At 45.0% G+C, this 15,991-nt stretch overlaps 2 protein-coding genes across 3 annotated transcripts in view; one reads left to right on the forward strand and one right to left on the reverse strand.

Moving 5' to 3' along the window:
- Positions 1-8,999, forward strand: part of LOC311238919 (presenilin-associated rhomboid-like protein A, mitochondrial) — a 28,198-nt gene extending 19,199 nt beyond the window's left edge. The window contains exon 11 of one of the 2 annotated variants that reach the window (XR_014620396.1): positions 7,812-7,836. Coding sequence is in view for 1 of the 2 variants with exons in the window: in XM_084327116.1 (XP_084183242.1) it covers positions 7,812-7,929 (118 nt within the window). In the remaining variant the exon portion in view is untranslated. Of the gene's footprint in view, positions 1-7,811 lie in introns of both variants that reach the window. The other variant, XM_084327116.1, reaches the window with a different exon arrangement.
- Positions 9,000-11,948: 2,949 nt separating this feature from the next.
- Positions 11,949-15,863, reverse strand: extl2 (exostosin-like glycosyltransferase 2). The gene is made up of 6 exons (XM_084327347.1): positions 15,803-15,863; positions 14,589-15,037; positions 14,279-14,349; positions 13,673-13,788; positions 13,022-13,517; positions 11,949-12,678 (listed from the first exon to the last, which is right to left on the reverse strand). Exons 1-5 carry the CDS (start codon positions 15,805-15,807, stop codon positions 13,094-13,096), a joined length of 1,065 nt encoding a protein of 354 aa, XP_084183473.1. The 5' UTR covers positions 15,808-15,863; the 3' UTR covers positions 11,949-12,678; positions 13,022-13,093.
- Positions 15,864-15,991: the final 128 nt, after the last annotated feature.

Genomic DNA, 15,991 nt, shown 5'->3' on the forward strand with positions numbered 1-15,991 from the left:
TGGTATGGCTTACAAATCCAGACAGAGCCATAGCCTGAAGCGTTATGTAGTACATATCTACATTTTATAAAGATCCATTCAGAAATGAGTGATTAGGAGTGATTTTGGTAAACTGTGTACAAAGAAAAACTCAATTTTCTTATAGACTTCAATTCATTCGGCTGTTTTGCTCTTCCTGTTTTCGTGTTTCTTCGTGTTTTTTTTTTTTTTATTATTTAGATCCCCATGTGGGGTATCATTGGAAAGCCACACTCATTGGTTACAACGATCCACAATCATTTTTGAGATCGGATCTAGATTGACGGAACTACTGCAGCCTGAGTCGGGAGTGGTATTTTGCGCAATACTGTGTACTTTGCACAAGCCTCAAATACCGGCATGTAACTCGAAAACCGCTGAACGACAGGCAACAAATAAGCATTCAATTCGATATATATATATTGTATTACAAAATATGCACACCCGAGCCATTAGGGATAGCCAAAGTGCCGGTTGCAAAAAATCCGAAAAACTTCCCATATGAGGGACGTTGCAAACAAAATATGTCATGACTTAGGCATTTTTTTCCTCTTACATACATGTCATACAAACACTAGGCAGTTATGTGTCGATACTGGCTACGCGTCTTGCTTCGCCTACTGGACAGCTCGTTCATACCTAATGTATACATTGAAAGTATTTCTCATACACCTTACATCTATCCAGCCACACCCACTTCTGGCTACATATATAACCCTGTTGCATGGCTGTGCTCCTCCCTCGTTCTTTCATTCGAAAGTGTTGCTCATACGCGCATTGCAGTGTGAGAGTTAGGAGTGTTCGTTTTTTTGCAAGTGAATTTAGTTAGTGATGGCATTGCCACCAACCAAACAGTCCTTTTCAGGACTCCACCAGCGTTTCCACCTCTCGACCTCCACCGCAGGGGTTCCCTGGACCCGCTGTCATGGCGGGCGGGTGAGCCCTCGCGGCGTGCGGTGCCGAGTTCGAGCCGCCCGGAGGCCGTGGCGGGTCCCTCACGCGTGAGGAGGATCCCCGGCCCCGGTGTCCCCGTCAGTCTGGGCAGAGCACCAACCAGCCCGGGTGTGGTCTCTCTGATGGCGGATGACTCAGACTCTCTGCTCACGCTTGCTCCCGACGTTCAGCGGTGAGCGAGTGTAGCGGGTGGTCAAGGGAGGAGGAGATAGAGTATGCAGGACCAAACATCTTCGGTACCACGGAAGAGCTGGAGCCAGAGGAGGACCCATACGCCTTCCTGAGGCCACTGTTGGTGGAGGGCCCCTTCTCCGATGCCTCGCCTGGTGTGTCGGCCCTTACAACACCATCCCTGCGAGACGAGAGGCAACAGGCTTCGCTCTCTCTTCCCCAGACTGATGGCGGCGGTGGCTGCAGCCAACGGTGTCCCGTTGCCAGAGCCCCCGCCGATGCCTGTCCCCGATGGCATGGTGGGTGACTTTTTTTGGGAGAACCCGCGTGGCAGGCCGGACATGCTATGCCCGGGTTTTTTCCCCCCATGGACACCTACGTTGCCCGGGGCCAGGTGGTGTCCCACATCAAGGGCCTGACGCGCTCCCACCTGCCTTTTACGCAGGTGGAGGGTCGGGTCCGGGGCTTGAGGACTGGCGTGCCACGGCTAGATAGGATAACCTCAGTCCTCAACCTCAACCCCGACATGATGTGGCATCCCAGACAGAAGCCGATGCAGAGGGGGAAACCGGCCCTGCAGCTGGCGGAGTGGGCCGACAAGGCCTACATCGCCGCGACCCAGAATCTGGCCACCGCAACCAACATCGCCCAGCTCTCGTCCTTCCAGTCGACGCTGGTGACGAGTGGGGAGACCCTGGGCCCCGACCACTGTGAGATCCTCGCCCAGGCCCTGGGGGCTATCCTGCACCTGTCCCAGCTGCAGGGCATAGCCTCTGGGAAACTGATGGCACTGACGACTCTGATCCACAAACACCTGTGGTTGGAACAGTCTTCTCTGGAGGACCGGAGAAGGCTGCCCCTCCTCCTGGCCCCCCTCTCCGAGGACGGCCTATTCGGGTCTTCTATCGAGGAAGTGGCGGTGGTCTGCAGGGAGATGGCGTCGCAAGGCCGCGACCAGCTTATCCCGCAACGCTCCCCACAGCATAAGCCTGCCGCGATAAGCAATAAATCGATTAATCGGCGCGATAATTAAAATGAATGCAATGATTTTGACGGTGGTGCAAATTAACCTGGCTACTACGGAGCAATAAGTGACTGCGTATTCAACCAAGGGTTGCATCACAGCCACGAAAGGGGCTAGCTTTGCTTAGCTCCTTGCGTCGTTGTGGGCTTCTAAGTTAACACAATAACACACCGTCGTGGTGGTGGTGATGCCGCAGATGACCCGTCGGGCTGGATGTATTGCAAGTTGTTGCCCTTTTCCCTCCTTGTGGAACTTCTGCATTGCATTTATTACAAATAGCAAGCAAACTTTTTCCTCTGAAAATCCGAGTACCGACGCGGCCATCTTTGTTAAAACGTCCGCGCTGCTTCCAGAAACTTGCGTGGCTACGTCACAGCCAAGTTAAAACTAACCTAAAGTTAGTTGTTCACCAACAATCTCAACATTTGTTTTATCATTAGCTCAAAAACACAGAACCGGACGAGACAAGTTGTCCGCTCAATACGTTCTGCTAGATAATAACAACAATACTTCCGCTCCGGACCGGTGGGTGGGTTTCAAAATAAAAGTCTAAAACACCGGAAAAGACGTTTATTTTGTACAGCGTTTTCCTCCACGAGTACTCGAGTACATCATGTGATCAATCGATCTGGATTATTTTTGCCCATCCCTAGTTTATCCTGTGCTTAAGTCGCCATTCCAATAGAGATAGTATATATTTTGGTGTTTATTTGATTATTGTTTCACTGCCTTTTTATTTATTACGTTTCCAGTTTTTTGTGCCAGACAGAGGGCTTGTTTCCAGTTTCAGTTTGTTTTATAATAAACAATCAAACTGAGCATTTTTTTTATTTAGGATATTTAAAATGTCTTCCAATGTTAAATAAAGGTTTATTGCACTTTGAAACGGTTTCCTTGCATTATTATGCTATTATTATATTAGTAAAAAAGAAAAAAAAATTTAATTGAAAACGTTTGGGAAATACATTTCTCAAAAAAAATAAAAATCTCTCAAAACCGCAATAATATCGCTTATCGCAATATTTTCTGGGACAATTAATCGCCCAGCAAAATGTGTTATCGTGACAGGCCTACCACAGCACCAGCGCTCCCTACGACGCACCCCATGAGGCACCACGCCGCTAATGTGTTTAATATATGCCTTAAACAAAGTGACAAGTGAAGGCCCTGTTACCTTTTCTGATAAAGAAAAGTAAGCGGGCTGCGATTCTTTGTCTTGTGAAATGGAGCCGTGGGGCTCTCATGTGCACGTTTTTAGACAACGTAGACTCAGGGCCACGGATGGTGGTTGGTTTTCGTGTTGGGTTTTTCAAGCGATAAAGGGACATATGCTTTGCTTATGCTTTTCACATATAATCAACACGGGGCTAAAAACACTACTCCTCGAGGTTCCAGTTTCACCTCGTATGTTTTTGCTTTTATGAGGTTGCTCGGGGGGTGGAAATATAAACCCTTATCTTTGGGTATGCTATATCAATTTGGTGAAATCCTGACAAGGGTGCGTGTAATAAGCGAAAGCCTTGACAGGTGCGCTCATCACTAAGGGGATTCCCCGTACTCGCCGACGTAATGACGTATGTACGTTGGGTCCCGCCCTGTCAGAATAGACTGACGTCCTCAGCATCAGAGTAGATATTAACATATCCTGCTTGTTGCAGAGGGGGGGGTTTCCCATACCCACTGACTTAAAAGAGTGGGGCTATATGTGGGTCCCATTTAAATGTCGTCACAGTGTTCCAGTTCTGAATTAATCCGAGAGTGGTTATGCTGGTAATTGTCGGGCTGCTTAGCTAAGATCCCAGCTCATGCTAAGGAATCTGCCAGCTTGGGCGGCTACGTGGCGTAGTGGGCAAGGCGCTCGCCACGAATGCGGAGACGCTGGGCTCCCCTGTTCGAGCCCAGCGCTCCACATTGCTTTCAGTTTAGCTGGTCGTTCATACTAATACACATTGGCCGTATTAGGGGGTGGGAAACTGATGGGTGGGGATCGGGCGTTGTGGACAGCGACTCCTACAGGTCGGTTGGTGCGCCTGCGCAGTAGAATCAGGAAGTGTCGGGGGCAGCGTGAGCCTCCCACGCGTTACTCCTCGCCACTGAGAGATCGAGCTGCGCAGGTGAAAAGATGCGACTGCTGTTACCTCAAGTACCGGAGGGGACTTGTGCTATGTATGACTTAGTCCACATTGCAGCCGGCTTGTGGGAGGCAAGAAACAGCGTTCGTGACAGGGGAGGGTTGAATTGGATGATACAAAAATTGGGATGGGAGAAAATATAGAAAAATGGAAAAAAAAGTGGAAAAAAAAGAAGAAAAAAAAAGGAATCTGCCAGCTTGAGGGCCCCCTACATTTCCGGGTAGAAATGGCGGGGCAGATCGAATGTCACAGGGTGGGCCGCCATGGAGCTGCTTTTGAGCAGTCAGTCCCGGTAGCGCCCCCTGTGGTTTACTGTCAAAAAGGCGTTTATGTGGTCAGACAGGAGGGAGTAAATGGAGCCCTGTTGCTTGTGCGGTCCATAGGGGCTGGAACCTCCTCTGCATCCCGTCGCTAGGTAACGGCGGGATGCATGGTGAGGTAGACACAGGCTTTTTCACACGGTCTACTCACCTTGTGCATTTATTGGGTACTGCACCCTTTTTTCCGCATAGTCTGTGTTCTATCCCTCCGCTCCTCGCTAGGACGAGTGTGAGGGCCAGGACCCTCCCCGTTTTTCTGGTGGTCGTAAAGGGGACCTCAGCGGGTACATTTATCGGGCCTACGCGCCTTGCTCCGCCCCAATTGTCCAGTAGGCGAAGCAAGACACGTACCCATAACGAAGGTTATCCTATAACCCTAGTTATGCGAGTACTGGGCCCCCTTCCCCGTACCTGGATAACTGAGTTAGCCGGATAACTTTCGGGCAAGTCTGACTTAAGCCGGACTTTCCCATTCCCCGAAGCTGGATTGTCTAAATCACCATGACAACAGATCAAAAAGTTTGAGCCTGGTCGAGAGCAGGGTTTAAGTTCAAGTTAGCCGGATGAACCATAGCCACGCCCCCGCAAAGAAGTGACAGCCCGTTTCCTGAAATTATTCCCACAGTCTACGATCTGCATTATACCATTCTGAATTACGTTTTTGTGCTCCATTCTTCCAGAGGGGGCTTTTGAAATGTAAAATAGACCCAAAATGCTGATACTAAATTCACTTTGTCCTAAATAATGCACGTTATATTATACCGTGGCGCTCGCTCGGTGCGATGTACACATTATGTGGTTATTTTAACAACGCGCAGCATTGCAAATGTGAATCCCGCGGGGATATCCTTAATGATTGAAACCTATCGCTCGTTTGGCTCTGATTCCTTTCATATTCTCCGCTGTGGATGAGGAGCGAGGAAGGAGAGGAGCGCCTGGATTTTGTTTCAAGCATAAAATTGAAGTGTCTATGCGTGGATTGTGGATTTTGTGTGATATTGTAACTGGGATTAAAATGTCTGATGAGATGCGCTGTTTGACGGATTTGAGAAATTGAATGAGCCGTTGACGTCACATTAATGAATGAGAATAAAGAGATAAAACTTCATTCAAAATAAAGAATATTCTAAACACGGGTCTCTCGTTCATTAATGTATAAACAATGAATTTATCCCATCTGGCACAGTGGCGCAGCGGTAGTGCACAATCCTGGCAACCGGGCGACCGGTGTTCGAAACCCCGTGTTTCCAATATAATCTTTTGGAATATAATATTAATGATTATACGCAGAAGTAGCCTAGTTTTAAGTTAAAATATTATAAATCTACATGCATTGAGGATGTCATTCTTTATATAGCTCTCAACGTGCACCAAATTGAATTATTCCTACATTGCAAAAAGAAGGAAAAGACTAGGAGAAGTGGGATTCGAACCCGGGTGTGTGTGAAAGTCAAAAGCAGACACCGTTACACCACAGTGTAGATAAGTAAAAGATCCACCATACATCAATCAATGGGTAAGAGAGCCGTGTCCTTATTCCGTATAACAGTTTAACTAATTATTTTCGCTAGCAAGATCTCATTTGATTATCCATTCCATAAACCTACTGCCAGCAGGCAAGTTTAAAGAAATATAATCTGATTGATTGGGGTAATGAGGGACTTAAAATTAGCCTATAGATAACGCATTTAACTTGTCGGCGAGGCGATTGAGCCGTAATGCAATCTGTTAATAAAGTTTTAAATCAATTAATCAATCAATGCCGTTAAAAAATCAGGATCTCTGCTATCGATACGTGATGGCTTTTCAACTGAAGCGGCCGCGCGCACTTATCCTGGGTCTCAAGTCTGGTTCTAGTTAACGAGACTGAATCCACCTTCGAGGAACATGAAAATCCCGGCTTCAAACATCGGGTTAACTGAAGCTGGATAATGGGACTCTTGATCGACTTAGTTGAACCAGGTACGAGGAACAGGGCCCTGGCAAGCGTCTTGCTTTGCACTGTCTTTGGAATGAAATTCAGACTCTGAAGGAGGAGCACAGCTACGCCACAGGGTTATATACGTAGCCAGAAGTGGGTGTGGCTGGATAGATGTAAGGTGCATGAGAAATACTTTCAATGTATACATTAGGTATGAACAAGCTGTCCAGTAGGCGAAGCAAGACGCTTGCCAGTACTCTCATAACTAGGGTTATAGGATAACCTTTGTTGTTTTACTTGCCTAAGTCATGCGATCGTCGTCTGTGTATGTAATGTTAAAATGCACAAGTTAGGCAGATTTTTACGTAACAAGCGTTTTGATTGACTGAGGCACTAAGCCAGGGCGATGCAGCAGTGTTAGGAGAGTACAGTTAGGCAGAAATCTCAATTTGCCAAAAAAATTACTTGGGTAATTATCGCATGAGGCTAACAATATGTACCCTTTTCCTGTGGTCGATAGTATGTACTTTATTTACATATTTTAAGCGGGATCGGGCTGCTATCGTGTACTATGTCATGGCAGACAACATTTCTTAGTCATATTTAAGACAGATCGACGGACCTATTTTTTAAGTTTCCCGGTAGCATAACTTGAGTGAACATTGCATTAAACGACCTGGGGCGAGGTGAGATGGAATCTAAATGTTTGGCTGTATAGTTTCAAGTTTCAAGTTTCTTTAATAGTTGTCATACAGAAGTACAGAATACTTTTATACAAAATGCTTCTTACTGTTACGCTCCAGAGACTGTGCTAGACAAGATAAGTATGAAATAAAATAAAGTAGCATGTAAAAAGAAGTAAAAATAGAGGTCACAGTGTTCAGTATAGACATATGTACAATGTTCGATGCAGACTAGAAGTAACTGAGTTACCATACAATATACAATATACTATGCAATATACTAATATACAATTCTATATAGTGCAAAGCAGAAATGGGATGAGGTACAATTTAGGTACAATTTACAGTAAGGTGTACGAGTTGTAGTGCAAATCCTTTACCAATCAATATAAAGTGTGTTTAGGTGATCTAAAGTGTGGAGAGTGGGTGCTGCAGTGTGTTGTTTGTTTAAAGTGAGTGTGTGCGTGTGGATGTGTGTGCTGTGTGCATTTGATGGTTGTTGCATAGTGTTTATTGTTTATTGTTTACTGCTATCCCATAGTCATCGTCTGTCATTGTGTGTCCTGTCACTGTCATCGTTCTCTACAGATGGTACGTAGCCTACGGCCACAAGCTGATCTGGAGGAAAAGAGAGCCACTGGTGAAGTTTTGGCACAACATGCGTTCTCAAGGTGGTGGTGGAGGGCCAACAGGGGGGTCTCGGTAGGACTCTCCGCTGTATAACCTCATCAGATGGGTGGTACATGTTGAGTTTTTTAACAGATTTCTATTGCTATTAAACTAACTTTTTTAAAGGAACACGCCAACATTTTGGGAAATTAGCTTACCGTCTTCTCCAGAGAGAGACAAGAAGATAGATACCCGTTTTCTCTCTGTGCGTTCAGTAGAAGGCTATCTGGCTGCCTGTTAGCCTAGCTTAGCACAATGAAGCTAATTTCCCAAAATGTTGGCATGTTCCTTTAAGGTTAGAATGAAGTTAAATCAGGTTGTGTGGTACAAGGAGGTGTTTACTTTGTAGAAAAGGGGTGAACCTTCACTCAACACCTGCCAGTATAATCGGGGTGCTAACTGCGAGGATAGATACCAGATCCCTATTCTCAAATTCTCAAATCCCCTCAAAAACCACAAAACTGTCCATGAAAATGTCCTAATCAGACAGTAGTGACCCTCTCATCAGTAATCTGAATAGGAAATTACCTCGATGAGAAACGGAAATTCTGTGTGAATTTCTGTGTATGCATTTGCATGCAAACAAGTGACGAGTGTACATGCACATATGATTTTTTGTGAAAAGATGAGTGAATTGAATGAGGGAGACTAAAGAAAGAAAACACAGTTTTGTGTATATGAAGTGATGTTATCTTGAATGACTGAATCAACACCTGTGAATTAATTAGTCCTATGGGATTATTTTAACAATACTATAACATTTTAATTTAACAATTGGGATTTACCAAGCATTTGTCTTATTTTCTATATAAAAATGTTAAATGACATTTGGTCACATTTACGATTGAAATGGAACCTGAACAAGATTCATATTTAAAGATAACAAATTGTTTTAAGCTGTATTGTATCTTTTTATTTGCTGATGCTGAGGTAAATCTCTTGTTATCTTATCATGGGGTTGTTTGTGTGCAAATGGAGATGTATTGGTAAATGATGTAGACCCCTCAACACAGCTTCCTGGTTTGGGATCTGCACTGCCTGTTATGGAGTGGTTGTCGAAACATTGTACCAACCTGAAAGGATACAATAACTGGACCAATAAACATCCTCAACCACTGTCATGAATCCACTGGTTTGACTCCTATGTAGCCACTCTTTCAGATTCAGATTCATAATATTTTATTGTCATAGCTTTTTTAAATGGACATACAATCAGAAAAACATGACATGCTTGTTTTTCCCATAAAGTACAAATACCTCAATTTTCTTTAAGCACAGTACTTAAAAATTGCTTGTTTCCACCCTTGCATTTGACAGGGCAGTAAATAAATAAAGTACTCCTTTACCCTTAGAGTGTATTTGAGGGTGTTACCATTAACATTAGAGGGTATTAGAAATTACTTTACTTGCAGGAAGAATAAGTGTTTCAGTGAAACTGTAAGCATCAATCTATTATTTGTGCAATACATTGTCAATATATCAACATGTCAATATTTAGCCTTATAAGGGTAATGGACCCAAGACAGTGCTATGAAAATAAGTTTCTGAGAAATCCCACTGCATGTAATACAGATGTATCCTGACTGACTAAAACGGGGAGACAGTGTGATTAACTGAATTTGGAAAGGTAATCATGGTAGCTTCCCACTAAAACCCTGTGTAGTCATGGAACATAATATTATTGGTACACAATGACCCCCCATAGAACAATGCTTCTTGCCCATCCCATGGCCCAACTTGTCTCACGCTGTGGCCCAGGATCATTAAAACATACCAGCACCAGCAGTCGTCTTGTCTTGTGTGAACCCAGAGAGGCAGCAAGTATCTGACCCAGAGTTCAAGATAAACGAAGTGTCGTTTCAGTTTCATGACCATCTGATGGTGGCAAAAAACCTTTTTCACGTTGTACCTACTCGCTCTCACAAGGCAGCTGCAAGCATGAGACTACAGGACGAGATCACAGGTCCAATGGTCCAGACGGCAAAGGAGGTTTCCTTCCTATTATGCTTAATGACAATGGGTCTCATTCACCAACGGACTTGGGACAAAAGATCTGACAAATCGTGCTCTTAGCGCCACTTAAGACATTTTCAGGCCGATTTTGGGATTCACCAACCGTCCCTTGTCTTTGCTTTGGCCCTAACTAAGAGCAGGAGGGGGGGAAATGTGCTGCTTAAAGTGGTCCGCACACGGCGGGCGATTTTTGCCAAGCGACCGATTTTTTTAAGCGAGGTGACCGACAGAATTGTATCGCGTCCATTGTTATGAATGAGACAACCCACACGGCAGGAGATTTTGAAGCGACGGTCGTGCAGCTATTTCTGTCGCCGGGCTAAAAATCGCCTCGATCCTATTTTTTGAGGCGACGGCAGGCGACACAGCAAGGACAATGAGCAAATAACATGACTTCTACTGGTGTCTCATTTATCAATACATTAATTGATCAATAACCTACGTATTATTACCATGCTACTTATGTTCATTATTATTAACAGGAACAATTTAAATAAATAACGTTAGTTGGAGAAGCTATAGTGGCCGCTTGTCATTAACTAATAAATGAACAATGCGCCACATAATAGCTTATTATACCTGAACGGTCGGCTCTGGTGTGGGGGGCCAAACGATTGTCGCCAGGCGACAGACGATCGCATCGCCAGGCGACGTCGCTCGCCCGCCGTGTGCGGACCACTAGGGCCACTTAAGACATTTTCGGGTAGATTTTTGGGATTCACCAACTGTCCCTTGTCTTGGATTCGGCCCTAAGTGGTCCGCACACGGTGGGCGATTTGCCATTCCAAATATCGATCGCGTTTATTGATCCAACGATCCAACCTCGAAACACATAATCCACGCTGCTCTGAGGGTCCACAATGAACGCAATCGTCTCGTCGTTGGCACTCAAAGTGTTAAGAGACTTGTAGGTCCCTTAAAAGCAAACATCACAAGCAAGCATTTAAACATTGCCTCAGTTTAGAGGGAATCTGCAATTCCGAAGGCAGACAGTATACTTTCCTGTATAATATTCACATTTAGTGGGAATGTGTTACGACCCTGGCTCAAAGGCCCGCAACCTATATGTAAACCAACACCAAAACCCCGTGCTCAAACTCAAAAAGCTACTCTATCAAGGAATTACTGGTGTAAACTAAAGTACAAGGATAGAAGACCGTGATAGCTATCTGTTAACCCACACTCCTCTAACCACAGACTCTGCATGTGTGTTACCAGGGCTGGTTTTAAAGCTGCCAGCAGGTAACCAATCAGCAGCAATTAGCTAATTGGCAGCCCTCACCTGCATGCCCCGTGACACAGGAGTGATCAGGCCTGCATGCACAGTGACACAGGAGTGATCAGGCTCCTGGTACATAACAGAATGCAAGTTGTACCATGTGAATCATGGTAAGAGGAGCAAAATTGCTTACAATTTCCATACAGTACAATACTGCAAGACATCACAAGTCATGAACTCAAGAGCTCTCAGAATACTTCCACTTTTATCGTTGGGATTACCACAGAAGTGGGTCGTATGGACTCTTCATGAACACAGTAAACACAAGCCCATTTGAAGGCAGCATGTGTTCATCGAGACTGGGATGTCACAAAGTTCTGCGTTTGTATTACACAATGTCTATTCTGAACTTCTTAAATCTTGCCCCTGAATTCAAGTTTTAGGTTGTAATAATCAGTGGTGCAGTGGCAAATTGACAGTAGGTCAAACGCTCCACGCGCATGCACAGTTTTTTTTGGCTGCTCTCGTCCTGCAGCTGGATACTATTGCCTCACAGCGCGGCCGTCAGCGCGCGGCCCAGAGAGCGCCGCTGGCTCTGCAGCTGCATGCTTCTCCGGGAGTCCGGTTGGATAATGCCATGTAAAAAGCGATTGCGCGTACTTCAGCCTCAGTGACCGAGGTATAACGCCGTTATACCGAGTTATACCAGCACTGCACCACTGGTAATAATGTTATTGTTACTGGCTTTTACCACCATGGTGCAATGGTTAGGTTGCTGTATCAAAAGTGCAATGTCCAGACCAAGGTTTCCATTTCATCCATGAATTTATTTAACAGATGACCAGTGATATAAGGTCATAGGGGTGTGTGTGGTTTCTAAGAGCAAAGCAATCCAAAATTACCAAACAAACATAGGTAAATTAAGTCAAGTGCAATCAACCATGAAGGAAATTAAATATATGCAAATGTTACCTAATTACACAATGTTCAAATCTATAAATAAATGTACCTGACAGCAATGAAAAGAAAACGTACATTATTTAACACAAAATACAAAAAATTTAAACAATAAAAATGAAAGTGAAACTAAACTGAAAACCAACTAAATAAAAACAAAAACAAATAAATACAAAACTATACTAACCCTGACATAATCCTTTGTGTAAGTTGTTTTGACACTCGATTAATAGTTAGAAAATAAACAGGGTAGTGCTTCATTGGTCCCACTTGCACACAAAACGGTCTTTATTCATGCGCGCACATTCCGTAGCCTTGCAGACCTGGCGCCACACAGCAGGCCTCTGTGTACTATATAAACACCCTGTTAAACCGCATACATGACTGCCATCTGTTGGCATGGAAAGCAATTGCACTAGCGACACTATTCCAGTTGGAAATACTGAAGTAAAGAAGGCAGCATTGGCAATAATAATGAGCATTCTCTTGCTAAACACTGATGTCTTGTCAGACAGAGCTGGGTCATACAGAGTCTGTACCAGACTTGTTATTGTTGCTCGGTCCAAATATAAGGAGGGTTTCCATTCTGAGACATCACTGTATCATGGAAGAGAGGGGGGAGAGAAATGAAAGGAAAAAAATGAACAAATAACAATTACATTATTCTTACCAATATTCATTATGTAGTACATTTCAGTTCATCGATCAGATGTGAACCCTTTCACCACACTTATTTCTGACCCCCCGCTGTCTTTCCGTGGGAGAGACTCTAGGGGACATTCTGGATGAAAGCACTCGACTAAGCAAAGGTAACTGAATGCACAGACAGGTCGTCGGACGATGCGTGGTTTCATCTCGACTGTCCCTGGAGACCTCCGGAGCCAAAACGTCATCATTGTTTACAAACAGTAAGATGGTCTATAGTACTACACAGACCTACCCGAGTGCCTCTCGAGTCTGCCTTCCTCCTATCCATGACAGACAATGACCTCCATCTGAGCAGCCCCCGCCTTCAGCCCCTGCTTTTGTGGTTGGCATAGCTGGGGAACCCAAACTGGCAGAGCATCAGGTTGGAGAAGTGGAGGGGCATGGAACCGTAGATCTTTGCCAGCTTGTTGAGGCAATAGGACCGCTGGAGAAGGTGTTCAGGGCGGTGCCACATGCCAAGATACTTGCTGACGGCATCGTTCTCCAGGTTACGGAGGTCCACAGGCTTGACAAAGACCCCCGATGGTCTGTTGGACCTGCCCTTTGATCTGGAAGATCTTGACAACCCAGATTGTTGCCCCAAATGTAGCGCAATGGCAAAGTTCATGGCAATGTCATCACAATTCTGCGTTTCATCTACCAGCGCATGTACTGCTTGGGGCTGGTCCTGGAACAACTGCAGGTATCGGTGGTGAAAGAAGGCGGCACCAATCAGCACCATGGAATACCTGCAGTGGGACGATAGGTCATGGTGTTATCAGACCAGGATCAAACAAGCCAAGCGGCATGTATGCTGAAAACAAGCTAGTACTGTACATAATACAAGGGTATGGTGAGTGGTGACCCACTCAAAGTTCAATCAAAGTGAAGTATGATGACTTACCTGTCACCTCCACCTATTTCTGGATCCTGCAGCTCAAAGCTGCCATAGCTATAAACCCCGCTGGCTGTGGTGACGTGTTTCCGGGGAACAAACCCCACAATCTGATCTGGGAATTGCTTTGGGACACAGATAAACCAACTTAGGTATATGTACAGCATAGCTAAGTTCTATATAATGATGATGTATAAAGCACCATTACTACAACTAAAGTACTATAAGGTAAAAAGAAAAAGCTATATAATATCCCAAGTGTATACATTGTACAATGATAATGAGTGTCATTGGTCTCAGCCTAGCCTGACACATCAGACCCATGGAACGCAAGCTAGCTCTCCATTGTGTTTGAAAGCAGCACATTGGTAAATAAACAAATAGCTTGCCGGCGACAATGGTTGTTAATAAAGTCAATTTGACTTATCATGGTGATGTATTGGCGTCTCGTCTCTCACTGTGAATTCCTGAGAAACAAGACACCATCACATCACCACGGCAAGTCAAATTGACCATTTTCACTGGCAAGCGATTTGTCCAGACCCAATAATGGAGAGCTAGCTTGCGTACATTCCATGGGTCCGGCTAGCCTCAGCCCTGAAGAGGCTCCATTACCTTCCAGACAGAGAAAGCAAAACTGATGTCGGGAACGCTGACCAGAGTGTCGTCATCCAGCATCAACACAGCTGCGAATCAGAGCCAACAGATACCGTTATACATCTCAAACCCTGCCCTCGTTTCTTGACAAGCAACAGTTGTGATTTGGAGGATCAAGAACAGAGGGCGTGGCTTGAGATGGGTCAGATAACCACACAACACAGGCATTCAACATTATACTACGTACACATGCAAGCAAGCAAGCACACACACACACACACACACACACGTCACACACACACAGTACATACATGACTAGCATACTAACCATCCGTATCAATTTCAGGGAACAGCTGTAGTCTGTTGCGCATTCGATTGGCACTCTGCTCCTTGAAGAGCACAGGGACCGGGTGTGGCCCTAGGGAATTCCACAGCTCCTGGGGGGTCTGCTCTCCGATGTTGTTCCAGACTATGATCACCTGGCGCAGGTGGGGCACGGCCTGGTAATGGTTGAGGAGTTTAAGGAGAAGGTCGGTGCGATTGTAAGTTTGGATAATGATTGTAAATGCCTCCTCCTCCTCCGTAGCTTCATTGTGATGCCCCAGGGTGGGGTTGTCCCGGTCAGACGTTGCCCTCCGCAACACCCCAACGACACCAACACCTCGTCTGTCTTCAGCAGGGGGCAAGAGGGCGGTCAAGGCCGCGCCGATCAGGAGCAGCAGCAGTATCGGCCAAACCACGAAGCCTCGCCGGAGACCCATACAGCCACGGGGGACCCTGAGACAGAGTAGAGAAGATACAAATAATACCTATTGGCCCCAATTGTGTTCTCATAATAATGTCATTCTCTTTCCCCCTTCCTTTTGAGTTTTCACTCATCTGATGTGTAGGTGTACAGGCATAGAGGACAACTACTTTCACATTTCCATTTATAGGCAGTGGTTCTCAAACTATTTCACGTTAAGGACCCCCAAATAGACACACGTAAAAAGGACAGGGACCCCCATTTGATATGATTTGGTTCCAGGGACCCCCATCTCAGAAAATGTGTTGTTGGATATGAATTATTCCAGAATCCCATAACCGTCTGACTCTATACTATAGGTGTGGAGATAACAGGAGAGAGAAGTCATTCTTATGCATTCTCTCATTGGGCTGACTTATTGTGAACACACTTTTTGTGAAATAAATTACCCTCTCAAGAAACCCTGAGGGGGTCCCCGGACCCCACTTTAAGAACCACTGGCATAATGGACGTGAGGATAATATTCTTTGTGTCTTAATGGTTCCACGGATTAAGAAGAATAAATGCCACTGGCAAACTATGAATAACTGGCTACATGTTGCTTGGAAGCACGTTGGATGTGGCATGCAATGCAATAATGCCTCCTCTGATCTTCGGCATGGATCCTTCACAAACATCCTTCATCATGGACATTCTCAACAAGTTTACAAAGTCACCCGATGTATCTATCGGTCATGATGAATATATTAAAATAATTTACTTGTAAGAGTTTATAACACGAATCAACTACAACTCACCTCATGTCCAACTCATAATAACTGCTGGAGCAATGCAATGCCACTTCTTGTTTACGGTGTTTATTCCACGACCTGTGTGGATAGACGCGCAGGCGCATTAGCGAAAGTATTTGTAGGCAAGAAAAGATTCGGTGAAAACTACAATCAGCTACGATAGACGATTTTGCCTTACGTCAATTTGGTGATTAG

This window comes from Notolepis coatsorum (assembly GCF_963971535.1).
Source record: "Notolepis coatsorum genome assembly, chromosome: 13".
Taxonomy (NCBI): Eukaryota; Metazoa; Chordata; class Actinopteri; order Aulopiformes; family Paralepididae; genus Notolepis; species Notolepis coatsorum.

Bases quoted from the DNA above. Each gene is read 5' to 3' on its own strand.
- extl2 (XM_084327347.1), bottom strand. The intron at 13,789-14,278 runs GTAATGGAGCCT...TGTGTCCCAAAG, and splicing joins TTGCTTTCTCTGTCTGGAAG to CAATTCCCAGATCAGATTGT. The intron at 13,518-13,672 runs GTAAGTCATCAT...GTCCCACTGCAG, and splicing joins GAAATAGGTGGAGGTGACAG to GTATTCCATGGTGCTGATTG.